Source organism: Danio rerio, chromosome 4 (assembly GCF_052040795.2).
Source record: "Danio rerio strain M-AB ecotype USA chromosome 4, GRCz13ab, whole genome shotgun sequence".
In the NCBI taxonomy this organism is placed as follows: Eukaryota; Metazoa; Chordata; class Actinopteri; order Cypriniformes; family Danionidae; genus Danio; species Danio rerio.
Window position 1 is genome coordinate 26,217,474 of NC_141024.2, and position 25,839 is coordinate 26,243,312.

Genomic DNA, 25,839 nt, shown 5'->3' on the forward strand with positions numbered 1-25,839 from the left:
TTTATATGGAATTCTGTGAAGTAAAGCAGCAGATTATAGTGTGTGTGTGTGTGTGTGTGTGTGTGTGTGTGTAAATATGTTTTCTATGTTCTGAAAGCTGAGCTGCTTATTTTGATTTTCTCAGACACATCAAGATAACTGCAAAGGTCTCACACACATACTACGTCCTTTTGAACTGCAAATGAGTAAAACAGTTATATTTTACCCTTTTCCCAACAGGGAAAACAACAATCCAGAATGCATGATTATATGGTGTCATAGCTTTGCGATAAAAAATATCATTAATAGTAGATAATAACAGAAATCAATAAGACAAAAACACGAACATAACGAAAGGGTAGTAAATTTGCCCAGAGTGTATCATTGAATTTTTTTACATTATCAAAACATTTAAAAATTGTGTCAAACTAAGTTAAGACTCAAAATCACCCTACAGAGGATTAAAAACATTCACGAGGTTCACGAAACAGTTGAGTAAGTTTTTACTGTATAATTCCAAAAAGTTATTACCTTAACATTTGTTTTTGGTTGCAGCGACATAGTAAAATGACAATCATAAAAAGATATGGGGGGATTTTAATTTAATCTTTAAATATCTATATATAAATGTGTGTGTATATATATATATAAAGCGAATGTCCAACACAATGAACCCCAGATTTCCCTCTCCCTAGATGTTTCCTCCAGTTCCTCTAGAGGGATCCCATGGGCTTTCCGACACAAGTTGCCACTACGCTGATTTATATATGTCACCAAGAAAAGAATGAGTCTGTCCAAGAAATTTACCACAGACTGATACTTTCAAGAAACGCTGCAGAATTCAGAAGCCAGCAGTGAGAAGGGGTAAGCCGGACACATGAGAATGCCATTTGTGTGGCTATTTCCTAGCAAGACTGAAACCTGAAATCTGTCAAGGAGTGAAAGACATCTGTGCGAACTGGAGAAATTGACAGTTAACAGACATTCTGCTGTGCGCTCAACAGCTCCGCTGACCTGTGAGACAGAGGGGGGCAAAGTTTTCAACCACGCATTTGTTTGTTCACCAAAAGATCCCGTACCTCTCCTTGGAAAGAATATTTTGTGTGAATTAAACTTAGTTCTAACAGCAGACTCCTCAGGTGTGAGAGTGGAGGAAGTTTGTTGAGGGTTGAATCACGGACACCACAATGGGCTTATAAATGGCTCATTGAAAACATTGAATGGTCTGATTTAATTTGAAAATTGGCCAAAGAACGAGTAAAACCTTTCGACATTGACAATGTCTCCTGGTGAACTGCATTCTATGTCACATGTCGCGACTAATACAGATGAAGGGTTTAAAAAAGCTTGGTTTGAGACAGAAATGAATGAACCTTTGATGTTAGAACAGCTGTATTGGACAAAGTTTGTGTGCAGTTTCAGTGTCTCTGACAGAAAAGCAGCGCTCACTTTATCTAATGTCAGAACGGGTTGTACCTCACTTATCAGTTTGCAAAGGTAAACATCAGTCTTGGTCTGAGTTGGGCTAGTTTGTGAAATTATGCGTTAAAGCAGCAGACTGGGAGAGCAGAGAAGGTGGGGTAGGATGAAGCGAGCACTTGAAATCATTGAAATAGCTGTATCAAGAACTCCTAATGACAAACTTTGTGTGAAGAATCCTTGCATGGCTGAATTTAATGCAGTAGACATTCACCGGGCTTTAGCAGAAGTGCCAAATGAATAGTGGGCTAAATGCAAACAGTGAGAGACCTATCCCTGATCTATAAGCACAGGGAAGCGGCTCTCTCATTCACCAGGGATACCTCCAACACATGGCTGCTGAGCTGGGAAGTTATAAGCAAGCCCACACCAGACCGCTGCTTCTCAACCAAGGGCAACTCCAAAATAGAAAAGGGTCCAGCCAATCTTGAGAAGTTGAGTACTAGAGGCTAAACGGTCTGTGAGAAGGTAAGCTCTAGTTGGTACTGTTCAATTTACTGCACAAGTTCAGACTCCATCCCTCCAGTGACGTGGCACACACTGTCCTATACTCTCAGAAATAAAGGTACATAAAAGGTCCATATTAATACCTCAAGGGTACATATTAGTACCTAAAAAGTACAAAAGTGTTCCTCTTCAAATTGGTAGGTGCTAATATAAACTTTTGAGGTACCAGTATGGACCCTTTAAGTACAAATGTGTACCCTTTGAAATGATACCACCCCAGTGACAGCTTGCATACCTTTATTTCTGAGTGTAGGAGCCAGTTTCCATATGCAAAAACCTGGTAATCGTCTTCGATCACTGCCCAATCCACACTGCACTGGACCCATTTGGCTCCTCCTACTGGTTGTGGGTTTTACAGAAACATGGTCCTATATGTCCCTCTGTTATGTTACTACCTTGGGAAACCCTACTAAGGGGCATTTAGCCACAGATAACACAGCTCCTATGATCATTCGGCACTCAAACCCCTCCACTATGGTAAGATTCAAGAATCAAGTGTAAATTTAATCTAAAAATAATCATTGATATGGCAAAAAGTGCTTTCTTTTGTCCTCATTTCTAGTAACGTGTAACAAAGTTTCAGTTTTAAATGCAGACGGAGGAATTATAAAGTTTGTTGTTCTGATCTGAAATGTTACAAGTAAAACAGTTTATTACATTTGCAGTTATTTGTAAAAGTCTCTATAGAAGTACTGTGAAATGTCATGTTGTCTAAAACATTCGCTATACATTTTGGTAAAAGAAAAGCTCAGTTTGGTGTTAAATTTCATAAATAAGTGTTTATATTTCATAGAAGAGATGTTTTTCCTAGCTATGTGCCACATGGTGCAGGAGGGTACAAACAGAGGAGTCATGTAGCTGGGAGGGAGAAAGGACTCTGTGTGACATAACCACCAGCCTAATCGACTGGAAATTGTTTTTGATATAAGTCACAAGCAGATGGCAGTAATACACTGAAAAGTGCAGTATGTCAAAAAATTGAAAAAAAAAAAACCGGAACAGGTCGGGATCATGAGTGGGACAAGAAGAGTTTTATTACTCAAAAGCATAAATATTTTGTTTTAAGTGTGGGACAATATGTTGTCATTTAATAATTTTTATATCCATTGAAATGTATGCAATTTACGCATTATCTTTGTGGTTGTTGGAGCTTGTGTTGCAATAAATGTAATTGTCTTCCCTTTAAAATGACATGCTAAATTAGAATTTTAGTAGTGTATCGGAATTTACATTCTTTAAATTAAAAAAATGTATGCCCTGGATTCAAAAAGTTATAAAGGACATTCACTGCTGTGATGAATGACATTCTGTGTCAAAGGTAACATTTCATCATCAGCATTAGTCCATGGTGAACTGAAAGTCAATATTACTGCAGGTAGTTATTTGAATGACAAGTTAAATGATCTATATTAACCTTACATCTTCATATGTAGTTTTAACATTCATTTCCTCAAGGTAAGATTTAAATAGTTTGGATTTAAATAAGATAGATTTCTTTTGACATTTCCCAGTTCCCTCTCCCCAGCTCTTCTTTTAACTGGTGAGATGTAGAGAATGCTGACTGTACTCAAGCTTCATGTTTATTGGACATACTAGACTGTTTTAATTTTGTTCAGCACGTCGACTTTTCAACACATAAAATTGATCACACATTAGACTTGGTATGCTCTTCTGGAGTAAATATCCAACCACACAAAGCAAGTTGCCAATCAGTAACCATAAACTTATTACGCTGTACACACCACGATCTGACCACTATCTATTGTTTTTAGAAAACTTGCTGATATCAACCCTGGCCAGCTCAATCAATACATTGAGGTTTACCCATCACATCCACAGCTGACTAGTGTAATAATGGTTTTAAATCTGTTCTCGACCACATTGCTCCGCTAAAAAGTCAAGAGGTTTTGTGTAAAAGGTCAACCCCTTGGTTTACACAGGAATTATGAAAAATGAAAGCTGCAAACAGGCAATTAAATCAAAAGTAAACCAAATCTGGTTTAGTAATACACAAACAAATGTTTGAGTGAAAAACATTTTTAAAGATATTTTAAGTCATATTCTAAGATACACAGATTTATATTAGTACATCTCCTAGTCTATCGGCCACATTGTTGACACTTAGATTGTTGACAGCCTGGATGCAACAAAACTATCTCAAATTAAATAGCTCCAAGACTGCGATTTTACTAATTTTACTCACTCATTTACTCATTTTACTCTACTGTTAATAGATGTGGTAATCTTATGTTAACAGTTGATGGTTCTCTTCTAACTTCTTCTATGCAGGTACGAAATCTTGGTGTACTTTTTGACGCCTAAAACTCATTTTAAACAATTAACAAAAAACACATTTTATCACCTGCTCGCATCTATCCTTTTCTCTCAATGATGTTGAAAGGCTAGTTCATGCTTTTATTATTTTTGTAACTCTTTATTAGGGGGTCTACCAGCCAATTTACTTACGATTTTACAATATGTTTAAAACTTGTGTCCCGCACATGTTTTAACTCATACATCATCTCGGTCTCATATTACCTCTTTACTTCAACAGTTACATTAAATGCCTGTTAAAGGGGTGGTCCACTTTGATATCATATTTGAAACTTTAGTTGACGTGTAATGTAGCTGTGTGAACATAAACAACATGTCTGGATGTAATACGCTCAAAGTTCAATGCAAAGAGAGACATTGGCTTTTACAGAGTTAGCTTAGCAAAGCCTACAGCAAATGAAGTTTGGGGACTACGAATAAATACATCCAGGCTAGTGAGATCACAAATGCTTGCAGTTATGCGCATTCACTAAGCACACACACCTGGCGCAGCGAAGGGTGTCATTTAATAATATCCCTATTCGCTTGGGCTTGTTTTGCAGTTATTGTGATCTGTCTCCCTACCAAAACAGGCTAAATTACGATTTTAAAGTTTATCAGAATAGAAAGAATTTAGATAAGCATGTATGCCCTGGCTCCCGAAAGAGTTAAAAAAAAAAGCCTATGCTGCTGTAAGGACAACATTTGTGTCAAAGGTAACTGTAATGTTTCGTCATCAGCAGTAGTCCCTTGCTGAACTGCAAATCTTAATTCATTACTGCAGGCGACGTTACTGGAAGATTATATATGTTTTTTGTACTATTATCAACTACTACTATTAATTTCCTTAAGGTATTAATTTGAACTTAAAGTTAATACATTTCACAGTTTTAAACACTCCTTCCGTCTGGGTCTAAAATGTTTATGGGTTTTCTTTCATTTTACTACACGCTGTGTTGTAAAGTTTTGGAGAAGAGAAGTAGCACATTTTTTTAACTTTTTTTTTTCAGGAATATTTTGATTTACTGTAATTAATTTATTATCACAGATGAAATGCTGGTCTACTCTTATTGGACGTTTCATCATGTTAGCACCAATTAGGTAATGTACAGATATTTATTTTATGTTTCTTGAAACAAGTAAACAAAATTTTTTTTTTTTCTTTTACAGAATCATAAATTGCATTTTTGTCATTTAATTATTTAATTATTTAATGACAGTTAACAGTATAGATTGTGACACTAAAAATGTGCCATTTTGATAGAAAGCTAGTGAATTTTGCCTTTCCACCCCACAATAATGATGCAATGTGCATTAATGTGTAATAGCCACTGAATAGTCGTTAGTGTGTCAGCTTTAAAAAGGATGCATAAACAGCCACCGATTTTTTTTAAAAGTTGCCGTTCTTGCCTACTGTACATATTACTTCTGAAGCAAGGTTAGTGAGTGAAAAACAAACCAAAATTGTTGAAACAATGCATTATTCAATGAAACTCTTAACATCCACATATGTTGGCGTGCTCATTTGCTTTATGTTTCTGCATTTAAAATTTTTTTTTTTAAGTATTTATTTAATTTACTTTTTTTGTCTTAAACTTAGTTTTGAGATATATTATTATTTATATCTGCCACTCAACTATAATGCGAATAGACGTAAATTCCTAACAGTGCTATATAATAGGGAAAACAAGACATACACGTTGCTGTCTTTCATTTATTTGTCTCTAGAACTGTGAGCACTGAAAGTAGGAGATGTCCTCTGTTAACTGTTCAGCCATGTCGAGGAATGGTGGACGAGAAGTTTCAGGTCGTCATAAAGAATTTACTGCCAAATCAAGAGGTAACGCTACACTCTCTACATCAGTCTGAAGATAAGGACTTCTGGGAGGCTTTTGGACACTATATCAGTGATGAACATGGAACAGTAACAGGTGTGTACGACTATTTGATACATAAAAAATACCACAGTAAACATCTCCGACATGCTGTAACATAGACATAAATTCTGATTAAACACTTCACACCTTTCTCTTTCAAAACCTTATCCACTTACGACTCTATCTCAGATTGTCTCCATTGACTGCTTGTATAAAAATGACTCATTTTTACAGTTACAGTAGTAGGTACAGAACTGGCTCATATTCTGCACAGAAGATGATGATAAAGAACTTGCTTTGACAAACTAAAGATAATATGAAATTAATTTTAGCTGAATGTTCCTGCTGTGTACCAAAATGTACAATGCACAGATCTATCTATTAAAATTAAGGATTAAACATTAGTAAACTAAAACAATGGTTCAAAACCCATGTATGACCCTATGACTACATGTATCCTGCTGAAATAGTGGCAAAAGATGAAAGTTTGGGAGGCACATATGAAGGGACAGAGCAGATGGGTTTGCTGTGGAGCCTGAGGCCTGTACCAGGAAGTCGACCTGCAATCAGGTACAATAAGTCACTGTAAAATGATGGTGGTTTTACTGTAGTCTGTTTTATAAAGTTTAAATACCATTTTTTCTAAAAAAAAAAAAAAAAAAAAAAGTGAAGCCAAAGTCATTATTTTTATTTATTCCTACACTTTTTGTCCTTCATCTCTTTTTATTTAAGGTTGCGCAAAACGAATTTACTCACACCAATGGTAGTTAATATATCAGTCTACAGTGGGCATACTTCTCAAGGATTCAGTCAGACTTCAGCGCTGGCCACTACTGTCACAGAGCGCTGGTACATGGCACCAGGTGTACAGAGGGTGGACATAAGAGAGAACGGAGTTCAAGGAACTTTATTTCTTCCCCCAGGTAAAATACGATTCATGCGATATTTAAGTTCACATAAAAATTTAAATATCCCTCTTTAAAGATGTCTGATTTATTTATTTGTATAGTTTTTTTATACAATACAACTTTTACGGTACCTTTTCCAAAGGGTACCAAAAAAAGAAGAGCTAGACACGCAGCTGAACGCTATTGGTTTACAGAGAACTTCACTAGTGTGTACACAAGCCATGAGAATGAAAACAAAGGAAGTGCTATTTTTAAATACTCAGCCGAGATATTACACCGTAATATATATAATAACGAGCCATGGTTGACCCGAGTTCAAACTAGTTGGTTGGGTGAAGTACCAAAACCCAGACTTGCTTTTTTTTTTTTTTTTTGACACTTAAATGACAGAGCTGTCAACTGAAATAAGGGGTGTGTGTTTTTTGTTTTGTTTTGTTCTTGTTTTAAGAATAATTTTAAGGACTGATTTAACATAGCAAGTTATTGCATATTAAATAGTGAAAGTACACCAGGCTCATAACTTTTCTGTGTAAATGCATTTTTTAAATATGATTTGTATTTATACTTTATTTATTTGTTTATAGATTTCACCATTTTAAAAATTTAAGCTTATATGTACACAAAGTATAGCCAAATAGTTAAATAGTCAGGTAAATAAGAAATGATATCCAGATAAAGATTAACACTAGTAACTGGAAGGATCTCAAAGTGTCTCTAATTTTGATCAGTGTTTATTTCATTCAGTGTTAATTTCAGATTTGTATACAGTGCATCAAAATTTATGTCCCAATAGAAGCTTTAAAGCTGTTTTTTAACTCTTGTGAGTATAACTTGCTTATGACAAAGCAATAATTAAAACATTTTAATTCAAAATTTAGGTTATTGTAGGTTCTTCTCCAATTTTTAACATGGAAAAGGCATCTGTATGAACTTTAATTACACCACATCTTTAATTTAATAAAATAGTTTGTAAATAATTTGCTGTGTGTCTTTTTTTAGGCCCTGGGCCATATCCAGGAGTGCTGGATCTATGGGGAGGAAGTGCTGGATTGATTGAATATCGTTCTGCTCTGCTTGCATCTCATGGCTTTGCATGTATGGCCCTAGAATACACAACTCCAGCAAAGCTAAAAAAGACAGATGTTAATAATACATACTTTGAGGTAAATTTTCCTTGATAATACATACATTGAGGTAAATAATCCTTGAATTCCTGCTATCAGCTTTGGTTATGTAATTTCATTACCCCTGCATAGTGTGTGTTTCCCACTTTCCCAGATAGTGTATTTTTATTTGTGTGTATGTGTGTGCTCCTGTAGAAAGCATACAAGATTTTGCAAAATCATCCATTAGTACAGAAGGACAAGATGGCAATGCTTGGGTTGTGTTTTGGAAGTGCCATTACATTCAGTATGACTGCCTACTCTTCAGTCATCAAGGTTTACTTGGCTACATATATGTCACATATGTACAGTATTTACATTTTAAATGAAATGAAGCTTTTTATTATTGAATGTAATTCAACTTGTTTTTCTAAACATGTACTTTTGTTTGTAGCCCCAGTGCTGTGTGTGTATCAGTGGAAGTCATGTGGTTCCTGTTGATAAATGCATCTTTGAAGTCTTGGAGGACATGAAAAGGTAAGTGGATGTTAAACATTTATTTACAATTTGATTGAGTTTCAGATATATAGAGTATAAAGAGTAATGCTCTTTGTGCTACATATATCCTTATACTATAAAAGAGGTTTCAAAGGTCAGCCTTTCAAATGTTTCACAAGTCAGTGCACAATCAAGTTGCTTATATGTGGAATAACTTTAAGAGCAATGATACTGAGTGATGTTGGCTGCTTTCTGATTGAGAATGGCCAACAAAACTGTATCTTGTTGTATCAGTTTTCTGCAAGTTTTTGACATCTTCAAATCAGAATTCTAGCAGCGAATCATGTGGATCAACCAAAAAATTAAAACAGTATTGGCCAGTGAGCAGTACAATAGAGGCTCTTTCCGCTGTCAAAAGGTACCAAACAGTGGTATGGTGCAGTTCAAAAAGGAGAATGGAAACAAAGGAAGTGCCATTTTTAAATACACAGCCGAGACATTACGTCTTAATACTATATACATATAATGCTGAGCCATGGTTGGCCCGAGCTCAAAGAAACCATGTCGTCATCTTGATGAACGGCCACAAAGCCAACAAGAACAAAATCTGCCGTTTCCTGTTGTTGTTTTATGAGGCTGTGTAAAAGCGCAAGCGGTTTCGATTTCTCCAGAGAGCTTGCATGCTTCTAATATCCTTTCAGAAACGGACAAATGTGAGAGTCAAGCACAAAAACAAAGGTGCAATTGATTCTTTCAGCAACCTAAAACATGAACAAACTGCCATGTTTAACTATTATCATCACCTTTTGGACTATTATAAATTTGGAATTATGGAATTACTTCCTAACAACCGGTTGCATGTGCTGGTGAAGATTAAAGATACAGATGAGAGGTTTGCTCTGACTGTGTTGTTTTTGAACCCAAATAAAGACTAAATGTAAGCTGTGTGTAGTTTTTCTGTAATTGGTAACATATCGGAGACTATAAGGGTATGTATGTGTTAATATATGTTGCATTTATTTATTTATTTATTTTGTGTAATTGCAGACGTTAAAGTAGGCTATTTCGCATCATTTCACATCATTTAATCTTGTTATAATCAAATCATGTTCATAGAAAGGTTTGTTATAAGCATTTATACACAAGTATTTATGTGTATAAAGCATCTGTTTTGTGAGAAGTGCTTCTTATAGGACATGTGAACGACCAGTACAGCTTTTTTATTCGCTCGAGATGTACATGTCCTCGAGCAAGAATGATGTCGACTAAAACTTTCTGTCGTACACCACGCCCACCAAAAGTGTACCATAAATGGGTATCCACTCTTGCTTTCAGCTAGTAACAATACATTTTGTTGAGCCAAATTTGCCCTGTATCTTACCTGGTTGCATGTTTGCCGGGCAACATTGCTCTTAAAGTTTCCCCGTGTATCACCACCCACTTTCAGGGCTGGGTTGTTGCTAGATGTGCGTCCACCATAAATTTTATGGTTTTATTGTGTAGATAAAACATCAACATTCTAATGCAACCTATTGACTTGTCTTGTGCACAAAACGTTTTGCATTGTTCTCATAAACAGAAACATGTGATTGGTTATTATTCTGAGTTAACGTTTGCAAAACAGTGCAAAAGTAAACGTGTGCATGTGTGTGTACTACAAACTTTGTAAGAAAATAGGTAATACCACAAAGTTTATTATGAGAAAACAAAATGTTTTTTTTAACATTGAATGGATGTAAACCACTTTTGCAGACCTATACAAAACTATATTAAGATTTTAAAGTATCATGACAAGCAATTTTAACAGACCTGACTTTTTCCACAGTATTAAAATAATCTTATTTAGTATTCTGAGTATTTGAGTGAACATTTACAGCAGATTTAATTTTTATTTTGTATGTGTACAGTTGGTTAACAAGTAAACCTCTTTAGCAGACCTACAAAACAAAATTAAGATCTTTTAAAATATCACAATAGAAGCATTTTAACAAAAATAAATAAATTGTAATACTTGACTTTATCCACAGTATTAAAATAATCATATTTAGTATTCTGAGTTTTTGAGTTAACTTCTACGGCATATTTACTATTGTGTGTGTATAGATTAATTAAGTAATTTAAGAGATTAAAGCATTTAATAAACTAATTTGTCTTGCTAATTTAACAAGAGATGGTACAAGAGCTTTAGATTTTTGTGATGCCAGTGTTATGATTAAATGTTTCCGTCGTATATAAAAACTGAATAAATCCTCTCATATTAGGGACTTGATGAATGACTGTGAATGACTGGTCCTAATGATAAACAGTAACACACAATGTGAATGTTTATTCCAGGCGAATGGGTAAAGTGCCAGTAAATGAGGACAACCACTTGATACACAGAGACACGATCTTGCCGATTCCCTCAGACCCGGCTCTGAAAGTAGACGTAAGTCTAATTTCAATGTTTTTTTTATTTTTTGTGGTTGTTGTTGGAAATATCAGTTCAGTTTAATATTTATCTTTTCAGGCTGGGAGAATAAAGTGTCCTATTATGTTGGTGAATGGTACTGATGATCAGAATTGGGCTACTGTTGAATCTGCACAAGATGTGAGTTAAATACATGTATGCATGTATGTATGTATACTAACTATTTATTTCAGGGTTGTGGCTTCTTAAATTCCCAGAATTTCACTGACTTAAAAGCTGAGTTTTCATAACCTATAATGAATAGAAAAACAAGCAGCTGTTTTTTTGTGCAGTCCTTCCAGTATTTTTTGATTCTGCGAATGATGAATTTAAAGCAAAATTCTGGACAATATTTAGAGGACCTTGCAACTTATATTGATGTACAGTTCCTACAAACTTTAGTCACACTATAAAAAATATACGGGGCATCGTAGTGGTGGAATGGGTAGCAGGATGATTCCTTACAGCAAGAAGGTCGCTGGTTCGAGCCCCGGCAGGGTCAATTGACATTTGAATGTTCTCCCCGTGTTCATGTGGGTTTTGTCCGGGTCCTGTTATTTTTATTGCCTAAACTGAACATGTTGCTTGAAAGTTATGATACTTTAAAAAGACAGCTTATGTAAGTATTAATAACAATAGACAATAGACGAGTTTTCTGTTTGTAAAAACTTTATTTTTTCTGTAATATATTTTCTCCTTAAATCTTGATTAGATAAATAAAATCAACTTAACCAAAAATTAGAAATGTGGATGTACCCTGGTGGATTTGTCTTTGCCATTTTTGTGATAACTTTGTTGTTTTGATAATTTTTTGTTGAATGGATAATTCATCCAAAAATGAAAATTCTTCCATCATTTACTTGACTTGTTTCAAATAAACATAATGAAAAATATGGAAAAACCTTTAATCATTGACTTCTATAGTTTTTGTTTTTCCTATTATGGATGTCAGTGGTTACAGGTTTCCAACATTCTTTCAAATATTGGCTTTTCTAATCAAAGTAAACAAAAAAGGGGGCAGGGGCTCGTAGTTGAAGGGGGGGGGGGGGGGGGGGGGGGATGGGGGATCGTGAGGGGAAGGGGATGTGATCAGAAAGTGAAGGGGGAGGGTTGAATTTATGTTTAATAAATTTAGCAAGAAAGTAAAAAAAAACCTTTTTATATTTCAGCATTGTTTCCTCTGCTAGATCACAGAAATATCCTCACTGGAACCCTTTAAAACCTTTAATCCCAATGGCATTTAAGCAAAATGTTAAACTTTTTTTAATTTTTCAAATTCATTGTTAAGGGTTTTTTTTTTACTCACCCACGGAAATTACCTTTAAATAGCAGTGAAGTGTTCTCACCAATGACATAGAGCCTTGATATGATTCATTTACGCACAGATTGAGATGATAATGGAGAAAGCAGGAAATCGGCACCTGCTGACTGTCTTCACATACCCTGACGCTGGTCATTTGATTGAACCTCCATACACACCTCACTTCAGAGCAACTAACGTCCTCCTGCATAAAAAGGAGAAAGGCAAGCATACATGATCCATTCCATTGTTGCCTTCTGATTGTATTTTTCATATCCACCTTTTTCCTCACATGACTGCTTCGTTTAAATTATGAGCTGCACTTCCAGACAGGGGAACATCCATTCCACTTAAACTTATCTTTTATAATAATAAGGCTGTGTTATAATATTTAATACGCTATAAGGCTGTAGTTACATGATAATAAGGTAGCAAAAAATGGAATAGTTTTTGCGTTTTAACAGTTTCTCGTATGCACAACATTTTACAGATAATCTGTGTTTACAAATATCAGCACAGGGGATATGTATGTATTTAGATTTTGCCTGTTATAAATGAAGTGTGTCACAATCACCAGCGATCTAATCCTTGCAGATCCCTGGTAAACTCACAGATAGCATAGAACTACAAATCTACCGGTATATGGCCTACAAGATCCAGTCACACACACACACACACCTGCTGCAAGACTCCATTGATTAGAATCTCATAGCTGATTACACTACACATACAGTATATGGCTCACTTTGAGACACTCATTGCTGAGTCTTGTGATACATTACGACGCGTTTCCCTAGCCTTGTCGGTTTTGACCGTTGCTTCGTTTTGTTTGCCTGCCTTCTGACCACTTGCCTGTTATTTTGACTATAAATCTGGTCTTGCGCGTATACATCTTTTTGCCCGTGTTGACCGTTGCTTGCTTGACTGACAACTCAATAAATCTGCATTTGGATCCGCAACTCCAATGTTAGCGTCAGCTTCACGTTACAAGGTGTAACTGTGATGTGGGATGTAAAGTAAATCCACATTTTGCATTAGCAAACTCATGACTAGCAACTTTATTTCCATGTGTGCTTCCATTAATGTATAATTAATAGCACTTGCCTTTAAAATCAACATGTACTGCAAATGTCTACATAACTAACACATATGCATGATGTCACCGTTTTCAAAGATTCCTCTATAGGGTGTTTGCATAGAAAGGACAATGGCGGTGGTTTCAAAAACCTCCACTTTGAAATTGATCCTGTTGTAATACTACACTTCACTGATTGTTAACAGTTTAAGAAAAGTTACTTCAATAATTCAAAAACAGCGTCATGGCGCAATGGGAAAAGATAGATTGGATTGAAATATATTTAAAGGGAAAGTTCACTAAAAATGAACATTTGCTACCATTTACTGTACCTCCAGTAGTCCCACACATTAAATTTCTTTCTATTGTTAAACACAAATTTCACTGAACAATTAGTTTGTGATTTGGACTGACATCGGTTCATGAGTTTACAACTCCCTAATTCAAAGATTTATTCAGACAAAGTGTTTAGTAATAATTTACTGATACATATGATCTGTACAGAGTGAGGCCCCGTTTACACGAATACATTTTAGTTTTAAAATGGCGTTTTAGAATGAAAACGATCCACGTCCACACTGGCAATTCACCTAGCATTTCTAAAAACGCACAACACGTGTCCACACACACACTCTGGTATGCACTGCAGCAACGAGAGCTGTGCACGTCGGACTGTTCATCAAGCATCTACCGCTGGATCTAACTATATTTGTTAAACGTGATATTTAATTCATCTTGTCTATATCTAACAACATATTCCCCGACTTTGGTCCTTTGAATCTACTACTTGCTCTCAGGTAATGCATATTGGCTGATTGCAAAGTTAATATATTAATTTAAGTACACATACACTGATTCTGCACATTTCACTAATCGCTTGCCTTTATTTCCTATAATGTATAAACTTATCATACGTTATACTGTTATAATAACTATTGATTATTAAAACTGATTTTCAGCAAAAGAGATGTGGATAAGGTTATTAAGTACACTGTTCCCTTTGAAGATTTACCCGACGTGTCCTTTAGAGTTTGTTTTTCATAAAAACTTGAAAATTCTGAACTTTCAAGGAGAAGATGCAAGACTTAACTTTGTTTAGGCTACTTAATATTGTGGAAAAATCTCAAATCAGATTTTCAGATGTCTCTGTTTTCCCCCATCCACACTAACATGGAGCAGCAGCGTTTTAAAATAAAAACGGCCTCTTTAGTGTTTTCAAAAAGATCTGTTGTCAACGCTCAAAAACTCTGCCGTAATGTGGATGAATGGCGTAACTGTAGCAAAACCTTTGCGTTTTAAAACGAAAACATATTAGTAAACAGGGCCTGAGTATCCAATAATTGATTAAATGATTGACTTATTCAAATGACCTGTCCAGAGTGAGATTCAAGTAAAAGATTCACTGATTCAAATGACCTAGTGTGAGTTTCCAAAAAAATCACTTATTCACATGATCTGTACAGAATGAGTCTTTAGTAAATGATTCACTTATTCAAATGATACAGAGTGAGTTTCCAATAAAAAAAATCACTTATTTAAATGATCTGTACAAAGTGTCTTTAGTAAATAATTCACTGATTATACAAACTGATCCTAATGGGTTTCAGCATGTAAATGTGGTTTCACTTGAATTACTAAAGTAAATTAAAATTCAAGTACTTTTGTACTTTAATTCTAGACTACTGAAAAGGAGGACTTTATACTCTTCCTAGAGTTACATTTTATTTAACTATCTGTACTTTTCCTCAAGTGCCTAATTTGCACATTTCGTCCACCACTGCATTCCTCAAAAACCGAAATCAGCTAAAACCACATGCTTGGATGACTGGCGTCCAGTTGCTCTGACACCCATCTTCATCAAGTGCTTTGAGAAGCTGATTAAAAAGCACATCTACTCTGTACTGCCGGGTCATACTGACCCTCTACAATTTGCATTCAGGAATAATCGCTCCACTGATGATGCAATTGCTTTCACCTTGCACACTGCTCTGGTTACCTGGAAAACAAAACACATATGTGAGAATGCTGTTTGTGGACAACAGCTCAGCAAGCTCCAGGCTCTGGGTCTAAACAGGTCTCTGTGCAACTGGATCCTTGACTTCCTGTCAAGCAGACGCCAGGTGGTCAGAATGAACAACATTACATCATCCACACTGATCCTCAACACTGGTGCTCCACAGTAGAGATGCGCGGTTGGCGGTTATAGCCGCGGACTCCGCGGATAAACCGCGGATCGGGCGGATGACGTTACGAAAAAATAATATTTTAATTAAATTCGGGCGGGTGGCGGGTGGCGGGCGGTTGTACTGTTTTTATAGGCATAGCTGGCGCACCAACGAAAAAGCCTAGGACTGACTTCACAGAATGGGAGGAGGAATCGGATACACTAATTCTGGATGAAGTACAGAAGTATTCCTCTACAAACTTCTGTATAGACGGATCAGCAGAGGAAAATCTACTTCCTTTTGGGAGAAATAAGGCCAGTCATTCTCACAACTACAGCACCTTTCCAAGAGAATTATATGCATTTCAGCAACAAGTGCTGCGAGCGAGCGCTCCTTCAGTGCAGCAGGGCGCATTATAGTGGCTATGCAGGCGCTCCCGTCTGAATCCTGACACTGTAGATGCCATTTTATTCCTGCATTGTGCCAAGAAAAAATCAAACTAGACCTAACGTCAGGCATATTAAACCAATTAGCCTATGTTACTTAGGCTACACATATGTTCAATATAAACTTTTGATTTCGGTCAGCTGATAATTTTACGTTCATATTGGTTTAGCCTATTCTATTCTAGACATGTTGGCCTCGCTTTTACGTTCCGAGGCTAAGGTTATTTTGCCAGAATTTCTTTGTCGCAACTGGCGTAGTATTTCGTTATGCTTCAAGTTTGAGGGGAATGGGGATGATCCTAAATCCATGGGTTATTGGGGCACTTGTCATATATGCACTTAGCCTGGTCAGACTTTATGTTCGCTCAAAGAGGGATGGCATATCTATTTTTCTAATTTAATTTCTAATTGTGAGGGTGACTGAGCCTACAAGGCTTGACGTTTTTATTTTTATTTTTTTTCAACTGTTTGCCAAAGCATGCGACTATAGCCTATGCCTACATTAAGATATTTATGTTAATATTTTTTTACTGCCTGTTGTTTCTTTTGGCATATAAAATAGGTATTGTCTGATAGAGATATAAATAAAGGTTCATCTTGTCGCAGAACTGGTGTTGTTTCCGATTTCTGCAAGCTCAATAACATCCACAGCAAAAAAGAAAAAAATAAAAAATAAAAAAATAGTCGAAAAACTGTGCCCATTAATTAGAAGTGCAAGGCAAGCAGGTACATTTTTGGGGTTGCTATGGACAACTACAAATGTAAACATTATTAGGCTATAATGTAAATGACTTATTATTCTATCTATTTACTAAAAAATAAAGTGAAATAGGCATTTAGTAGTAGACTAAATAGCAGCATGTTTAAATGATGTGTCAATGCGTTTTCTATTAGGCTACAATAAAAAAAAGTTGTATAGTACAGTGCGTTTAATTTAGGCTATTTATTTACTTTTGTCCCTGTGCGCCGATTGGAGACGGAGTTCACTGCTGATATTCTGAGAGCTCGGGTGCTTCTCATTTCTTATTTGTGCGTCCTCGTTTCCTTTCCTTGCTTTATTTCCTCGTGTTTCCACCCCACCGGAATACGAGGGAGAGACGCAAGGAAAAGACTCAAGGACCGAGGAATCGAATCAAGTGAAAAGACACGTCCTCGTATCTTTAGCGTCACTTCAAAGCGTCGTCAATTAATGACTTGCACGTCTGGATTAACTGCATGTCTACATTAAAGTCATTCTCTGTTCTATAATGATCAATAAAGAAACATTAATTTAATAAAAAAAGGAATAAGCCATTCAAATAAAGAGCCCAATCAGCAGATGGCGGGCGGGTGCGGTTTAAAAAATTGGTCAAAAATGTTATGGCGGACGGATGATGAATTTTGTCATGCGGTTGCGGATGAAATAATAGCCCATCCGCGCATCTCTACTCCACAGGGCTGTGTTCTCAGCCCACTCCTGTACTCCCTGTACACACATGACTGTACAACCAAGAACAGCTACAACGTCATCGCTAAATTTGCTGATGACACAACGATGGTGGGCCTAATCTCAGATAATGATGAGACGGCCTACAGAGAGGAGGTGCACACTGATCCAGTGATGTCAGAAAATCCACCTATCACTCAACATCAGCAAAACCAAGGAGCTGGGGGTGGATATCTGGAGAGAGAAGATAGAACACACCCCCTTCAACATCAACCAGACACCAGTGGAGAGAGTCAGGACTTTCAAGTTTATTGGAGTTTACATCGCTGAGGATTTGACATGGACTGCGCACATAGACGCAGTGCTGAGGAAGGCACAACAATGCCTCTTCTTCCTCAGGTTTCTCAGGAGGTTTGAAATGAGCCCCCACATCCTCCGCTCGTTCTACACTTGCACTATGGAGATCATCCTGTCTGGCTGTATCACCACCTGATATGGAAACAGCACCAGCAGCAATCGCAAAGGCCTACATTGGATAGTGTGAACTGCTGGACGTGTAGTAGGAGGTGAGCTTACCTCCCTCCAGGACATCTACATCAGGCGGTGCATGAGAAAAGCCAAGAGAATCATCAGCGACTCCAGCCACCCAAGCCATAGACTTTCCTCTCTGCTACCCTCAGGCAGACGGTTCCGCAGCCTCTGGTCACGCACCAACAGACTGAGGGAAAGCCTTTCCCTAAGGGAAAACTGAGTAAAAGCCTTTCCCTCAGACTATCAGGCTGATGAACACTTAACACACCTCACACATACCCTAAAAACAATATTGCCAACAGCCATGGGACACCTATTCACTGCCAATTTTACATTGTCCTTTTTTTTAGAAGTATGCTGTTGTATGTTGTTGTATTTTGCACTGTCTGTATTTTAACTGTCCTGAGCCAGCACCTAAGCTTTTCACTCATCACAGCACACGTGCTGCTGATGATGTGACAATAAAAGTGATTTGATTTGAAATATAATCTATTGTTCACAACAGACGGGTTTGAAACATGTGGAGGGAGAGTGAATGATGTCAAAGGTCATTTTTTTTAGTAATGCCTCTCTTTAAATCTCCTCAAATGTGCATGTATGTACTGTTTGAATGTACATCTAAATGTTGTTTTGTTGTTTCTGCAGTTGTCATGCTGTGGGGTGGACAAACTAAACCACATGCATACGCTCAAGAAGACTCATGGGAGAAGATTTTAGCCTTTTTCCAAGAGCACCTCTACAGTTCAAACGTTAAGGCCAAACTGTAATTCCTTTATTTTAGACTGTGATATATGACCAACTTCATTTCAAATGCCGTTAAATGCAATGATGATGCAGCCAGTACTTGATGCTAGATTTCACTTTGTTATCTGTATTGAATAAAAGAAAGTGCATCCTTTTTTAGTAGAAACATGCCATAATGCATTATTATTATTGTAATAATTTTTGTTATAATTATACAAGATAATTTTGACTCTACAATTTTTTCTTTGGTAACCACCTCTGCTTAATAAAAGCATAAATAATAATCTGAGATAATTTCATTTTCTAATTTAGTTGGACTTGTTTGATTAAAAAAAAAAGAATGTCTGTTTTCATGTCTGTTGAATGATTACGTATGAGTGACTGTCGTGGTATTTTTGGATGTAATTAACTATTGTATAATTAATCTGTATGAGTTGCAAATGCAAAAAGTTTGCTCATTTCTTTACTGATAAGATAATATCAGAAAGGCAATCAGCTCATCCTATCAGCCAAGTTTTGTTGATGTCAGACAGGATCAACCACAACTCAAGTCAAGGCAATTGATGGTAAATTTAAAAAAAAAAAGTTCATACAGGTTATGAAAACATCAACCTGCAGTCTTCAAAACACTCCCCAAAACATTCTTCAAAAACAATTTGATTGTTTACAAATTGATCTCCTAAAAGTGGAAAATGCTTCACTTTTTTCTGGGATATTTCCAAACTCCCTCAAAACTGCAGTTGATAACCCCCTCTTTAAAAAGAGCAACCTGGGTAACACCATATTGAGCAACTACAGACCAATTTCAAATATCCCTGTCATTGGCAAAATTATTGAAAAAGTGTTTAACCAGGTTAATAAGTTCTTAAACTCTAATGGATGTTTAGTCAATTTTCAATCTGGTTTCAGTGCTCATTATAGTACAGAGCGCACTCTCATAAAGATAAATCAGTGAAATTCCACTAAATACAGATTCAGGCAAACTACCAGTGCTGGTAATGCTTAATCCCTGTACTGCATTTGACACTGTCGATCAAAGCATACTTCTTGACAGGCTGGAAAATATGTTGGGTTGTTTATCATCACAGTTGGCATTAACTTTTTCGATTGGCCTGAGCAGAAAAGTTTCTGGCTTTTATATGGAGTTCTGTGCAGATTGTTGTGTGTGTATAAATACACTTATTAAGTTTACTATGTTTTGAGAGCTGACTGAGCTGCTTATTTTGATTTTCTCAGACACATCAAGATAAGTGTGCAAAGGTCACACACACACATTGTACTCCATATAGAAGGCAGAAACTAAGCTTTTTTTTTTGCACTGCAAATGATCAACCGTAAAAATTAAATATTTTACCTTTTCCAAACAGGGAAAACCAGCAACAATCAAGAATGCATGATTATATGGTGCCATGGCTTTGCGATAAAAATGCCATTAATAGTAAATAATAATAGAAATGAACGGGACAAAAACAGTTACAAACATGACGAGAGGCTAGTAAATTTGCCCAGAGTGTATCATTGAATTTTTTAAAACATTTTCAAAGCATTTTACAAATTTGTGCATAGGTTTGTCACCCAAATCAAAATCACCCAAAAGCGAATGAAAACATTCTCATCCCCCAACCCCAGTTAAGTAAGTTTTCACTATATATAATTGTATTTGTGTATATTAAAAAATGATAAAAAGTCATTTTTATTTTATTTAATTAAAAGCAAACTGAATGTCCGACCGAATAAACCACAGACTTCCCTCTACTCAAATGTTTCCTCCAGCTCCTCTAGAGGGATCCCGGGGTGTTCCCAGGCAAACAGACAGACATAAGCTGCGTCTCAAATGGCACACTATATACTATGCACTCATGCACTATGTACTTATGCATTTACACACTCAACAGCATAGTAAATGTATGTAGTGTTGTCCCAAATCAAGCACTAATGTTTTTTTACTAATGCCGAGTTCAGACTGCATTAATTTCAAAGTATTCGTGTCACAGATATTTTCACACTGCATGACTATCTGGGCTAGCGTTTCGTCGCTGCTTTGTTTACACTGCAAGATGGATCGGCGACAGGGACTTTCACATTGCATGACTTTACTATAGGAAGAATCGCCGACAAGTTTGTCCAAACTACATCTCACAGCCAAAAACACGTAGTATATCTTTTATTATTAACTACATAATGAGAAAGAAGCCTTTAATGGGGTAGAAAATGTACATATTTGCTCACCTGGATTTAAAGGGAATTAGCCATTTCTCCTTAACGTTGATAATAAACTACTTTCTTTCAGTGAAACGTCAAACAGACACGGTTGCTCCTGAGTCCTGTCAAACCTCCACTAGTTTTTCCTCCATTTCGTGGGTCCAAATAAACCGAAAATGAGTGCTTTTAACTTCTCCCCCAGCCTCCCGCTGGCCTGCAGCAGGTATACACACACGCACACACAAGTGAATGCTGCTCTCTCATTGGCAGTAGGCGATCGCCGATGTTATTTTCAGTCAAAACTCAATTCACACCGCATGATTTGAATCGCCGACAGCTCCAGATATTTAGCATGCCAAATATCTCGCAGGCATCAGCGACTCATCGGCGATTCTCTCAGATCGCGTCTATGATAGTTCATACTGTGTGACTGTCACTCACGTGCACGAGCAGCGATTTGCCTGTGATTTCAGGCATTTGTCGGCGATTTCTTAAAACCTGTCGGCGAGCCAAAATCGGGGCTAAAATCACGCAGTCTGAACTAGGCATAAGCGGAAATTCAAACCCTTTTCCTGATGACGTTTGACGGTAGCCAAATCAGTGAAATAAATGACCAAACAATCAAATAATGCCTGCCATGAGTATTGCCGCATTTACCATCGGGAGGCGCTATAATCACTCTGGTAGGAGAATTTTGCTTTCACCATCCAAAATAAATAAAGTTATCCAACATGTGCACCCGATAGGTCCACCCCTTCTGGTACGTGAGCATAAGTATGTGATTTGGGATGCAGCCTTAGTCCATCAAGTATGTTCTGGAGGAACACTTCCCCAGGAAGGTGTCCATGAGGCATCAGAAACAGATGTCCAAGCCACCTCAACTGCAGTGGCTCTACTCTGAGTTCCTCATGGGGGACAGAACTCCTTCACCCTGCATAAAAAGCTCCTTTCAGCCACTTGTATTTAAGACTTTGACCTTAAAAATCTTATGACTCAGGATCATAAGTGAGAGTAATAATGTAGATTGGTAAATCAAGAGGTTTGCCTTTCAGCTCAGCTCCTTCTTCCCCACAGCTGACTGGTACATTGACTGCATTGCTCCAGTGCTGCAACATGCTTGGCCTGTCAGTAACCATCAGCTGCACTGGGAGTCTCACAAGCCAACCTTCAACTTGATAGCATCTATTACTTCTTGTGTCCACCACTGAGGTCATGGGTTACCCCCACATTAGGCACCAGAGCCACAAAACCTTACAGTTGTATCGACAATGAAAGGGTGATCCATGTTCTAACTCCAATGTCTTCAGATTCCTATGTGATTTGGTCAAAGTTCTTCAGGTTGTGAGAGTTAAAATCACTCAGATATCTGGTTCAACCAAATGTTCCCAGCAGACCTATCCCAGATCTATAGGCACGCAGGGAAGCAACTCTCTCATTCACCAGGACAACTTCAACAAATGGCTGCTGATCTGGGAAGCAAGCCCACACCAGCCCGCTGCCTCTCATCACAGGCAACTCCAGCGGAGACAAGGATCCAGACTATCTTGAAAAGTTGAGTTCTAGAGCCTAAAGTGTCTGTGGGAAAGTAAGCTCTATTTGGTACTGTTCAATTTAATGCAGGCTACATCCCTGTCCCAAGAGCCAGTTTCCATATTCAAAAATCCACACACGCACATACACGCGCGCGCACACACACACGTGCACACACACGCGTGTGCACACACACACACACACACACACACACATCAGAAGTTGTCAGAACGATTCTTGACATCCAAACTTACAGATTGAGGCTTGACAATACTTTCTCTCATCCTATTCCTTTACTTGTCAGATTGTCTAAAAAAAATTCAGTTCACCAGTAAACATTTGGCTCAAACATTATGCAGTCGGCGAAGAAGTGGATCTCATTTTCCTCAGTTCATTTAATGACATCATTAGAAACAAGCATGGCCAACTTTAGCTTGAAAACTGTGTTTTTGACAATTAACTTTTGTGATTTGTTTTCTGAATACAAGAGCATCATAGTGCAGAACTGTTTAGTGAGTGATATTGTTGCAGTTTGCATAAAGACTGCATGGGATTTGCAAATTGTATAAAACTCCCTGAGTTTGTTTAAGGTTTTGCAAAAATACTATTTTGTAATGTCAAGACTGAATTTTCAGCAGTGATTACTGTTTAATGTCACACAATCCTTCATAAATCATTATAATATGTTAATATTGTGCTTAAGAAAAATGCAATATTATTTAATGTTAGTATTGGTATTATTTTTATTATTAACATCATCATTATCATCAGGTAAAAATGATTGTGCTGTTTACTGCGATAATTTTGTCAAGAATCTTGGAAGAATAGAAAGTTTAATGTTTAATTCTTTAAATGTTTTTTAAACTTTTTATATTTTTTATTTTACCGACCTCAAGCTTTAAACAGTATATTGTATAATCTACAATGATTGTTTATTCCATGATACACCATGTTCACCAATTAGGAAATTGGTAGGTTGCCAGATTGTAGTTTATGAACTGCTTAAACAACCTTAAGTTATGATAAATAACCTGCTTTGACTAATTATAGGTCATATTAAAGTAACTTTAGCTGGATTTTCAAGCTAGACACCAAAATGTACAATAAATGACATTTGTATGTATCCAGTTGAAATAGTGGCAAAAGATAAAAGTTTAGGAAGCACATATGAAGGCACAGAGCAGATAGGTTTGCTGTGGAGCCTGAGGCCTGTACGAGGAATTTGATTAGCTCCCTGGTAAGTTGATAAGTGTAAACAGGTAAAAATGATAGTGTACACAGTTTAAAATACATTTTGTCCCTAATGTTTCAAAATTGTGAGATTTTAGTTTTGGTGAAAGCCATTTCTTTGTCATGCATTCATCCAGAAATTATTCCTTTTATTTAAGGTTGCGTAAGACAAATGTACTCATACCGATGGTAGTTAACATTTCAGTCTACAGTGGGCATCTGTCTCAAGGACTCAGTACTGCTCACAACTGTCACAGAGTGCTGGTACATGGCACCAGGTGCACAGAGTGTAAACATAAGAAAGAACAGAGTTTGAGGAACTTAATTTCTTCCCCCAAGTACACACACACACAGGAGAAGTGGTACACTTGTAGTAATATAAGAGAAAAATAATTCTGTGCAATTTTCCAACCAATTTTAAAACAATTGGACGAGTAAATGCACAATATGTCATTGCCTTTAATGTTCAGGTTATTTTAGTGTTTCAGCTAAAAAAATACAGCACTCTTTTGGGGCCAGTCAAATAATCCCTCTTTTGTCATTTTTGACTCAGATCTGAAATTTGACATGTAAATAAAATGTGTGGTTAGGGCCAGCTTCTTCCAACTAAAGGAACTAAGAAAGTTAAAGCCTTTTCTTTCCTTTAAAGACTTGGAGACAGTTATTTATGCTTTTATCTATTCTAGGCTTGATTATTGTATTGCACTGTACACTGTAATGGTGTGAGGGATATTTTCTTGCCACACTTTGGGCCCATTAGTACCAATTGAGCATCGTGTCAATGCCACAGCCTGAGTATTGTTGCTGACCATGTCCATCCCTTTATGACCACAGAGAACCCATCTTCTGATGGCAACTTCCAGCAGGATAATGTGCCATGTCATAAAGTGCAAGTCATTTCAGAGTGGTTTCTTGATCATGTCAAGAATTCAGGAGATTTGCATTATGGATGTGCAGCCGACACATTTAGGGACTCTGATAAGAAAAGTGTTTCGGATCATGATCACTAGCAGATGGCAATAAAGCGCTGATAAATGTGGAATGCTAAAAATATGAAGAAAAAAAAATAAAACTAAACTGCCAACCGCCGTTAAACAAAGAAGAAGAAAAACTGGACAAGTGTTATTTTGTATTCAGTACCCGTTTACCCCATTTCCCCCTCACAACATGTACACGATACAAAAGTATAGTGAGATAAATGAAACACACACACTTTAAAAAATGCCGGGTTCAACACAATCGAGTTGCGTTGGGACAACATAAAGTAAGTTACAATTTTAAATGGATTGAATTTAAAACAAGACCCCCCCCCCCCCATTAATTTCAAACATATTTTTTTTGTGCAAGGCTTTTGTTGTCATTACTCAAGCACCAATGTTCATTTTATATTTTTTAATGAAATATACATATTAATGTACGTATTAATGTGCGTAATATCCTCAGCTTTCCCTTCTAGCTTTTTCCAGTTACATTACCATTACACAGTAAATATGTCATCTTTATGGGGCATAGTTCATGGGGCATGGACATAATTCCATCTCCATTTTGCTGTTGTCTGGTAGGGTTTGTGTATGTGTGTGTGTGTGTGTGTGTGTGTGTGTGTGTGTGTGTGTGTGTGTGTGTGTGTGTGTGTGTGTGTGTGTGTGTGTGTGTGTGTGTGTGTGTGTGTGCATATGACCTCAGCATGTACTTAAACCTATATTCAAAAAATATAAAAAAAAAACTGAACTATAAAATTACTATATCCTGCACAAATAGGGCAGTCTTTTTTCTTTTTTTTAAGTTTCAGTGAGGCTCATGATGTTTTTAATGTTAAAATTACATCTAAACTCCGCAGAACAGCGCCGTTTGAGGATTTAAAACACAATGGAGTGATGCTGGTTATATTTTTAATGTCTTAATTATGTCTTGGGAATTTTTTCGTTAAACATAGTAATCTTATCCAAGTATCATTTGGTCTTCGAAGAACTGGCAGAAGTTCACTCACTTTGCTTTGGCTTATTCTCTGTTCCTGTCCCTTTTTATTTTAGGCTTAACGACAGCAGAATGAATAACTAGTTACTGGCAGAAGTTGTTA

At 36.8% G+C, this 25,839-nt stretch overlaps 1 protein-coding gene across 14 annotated transcripts; it reads left to right on the top strand.

The window, feature by feature from the left end:
- Positions 1–2,347: 2,347 nt before the first annotated feature.
- Positions 2,348–19,089, top strand: acot23 (acyl-CoA thioesterase 23). Of its 14 annotated transcripts, none has more exons than XR_015481753.2 (12): positions 2,348–2,442; positions 5,327–5,379; positions 6,007–6,209; positions 6,626–6,725; positions 6,888–7,078; positions 8,063–8,226; positions 8,383–8,531; positions 8,621–8,703; positions 10,999–11,092; positions 11,174–11,254; positions 12,499–12,637; positions 18,702–19,084. XR_015481753.2 is itself a non-coding variant. In NM_001442509.1 (12 exon segments), coding segments are annotated over 11 exon segments (1,350 nt in total). In that variant the 5' UTR covers positions 2,348–2,442; the 3' UTR covers positions 18,824–19,089.
- The last annotated feature ends 6,750 nt before the right edge of the window (positions 19,090–25,839 follow it).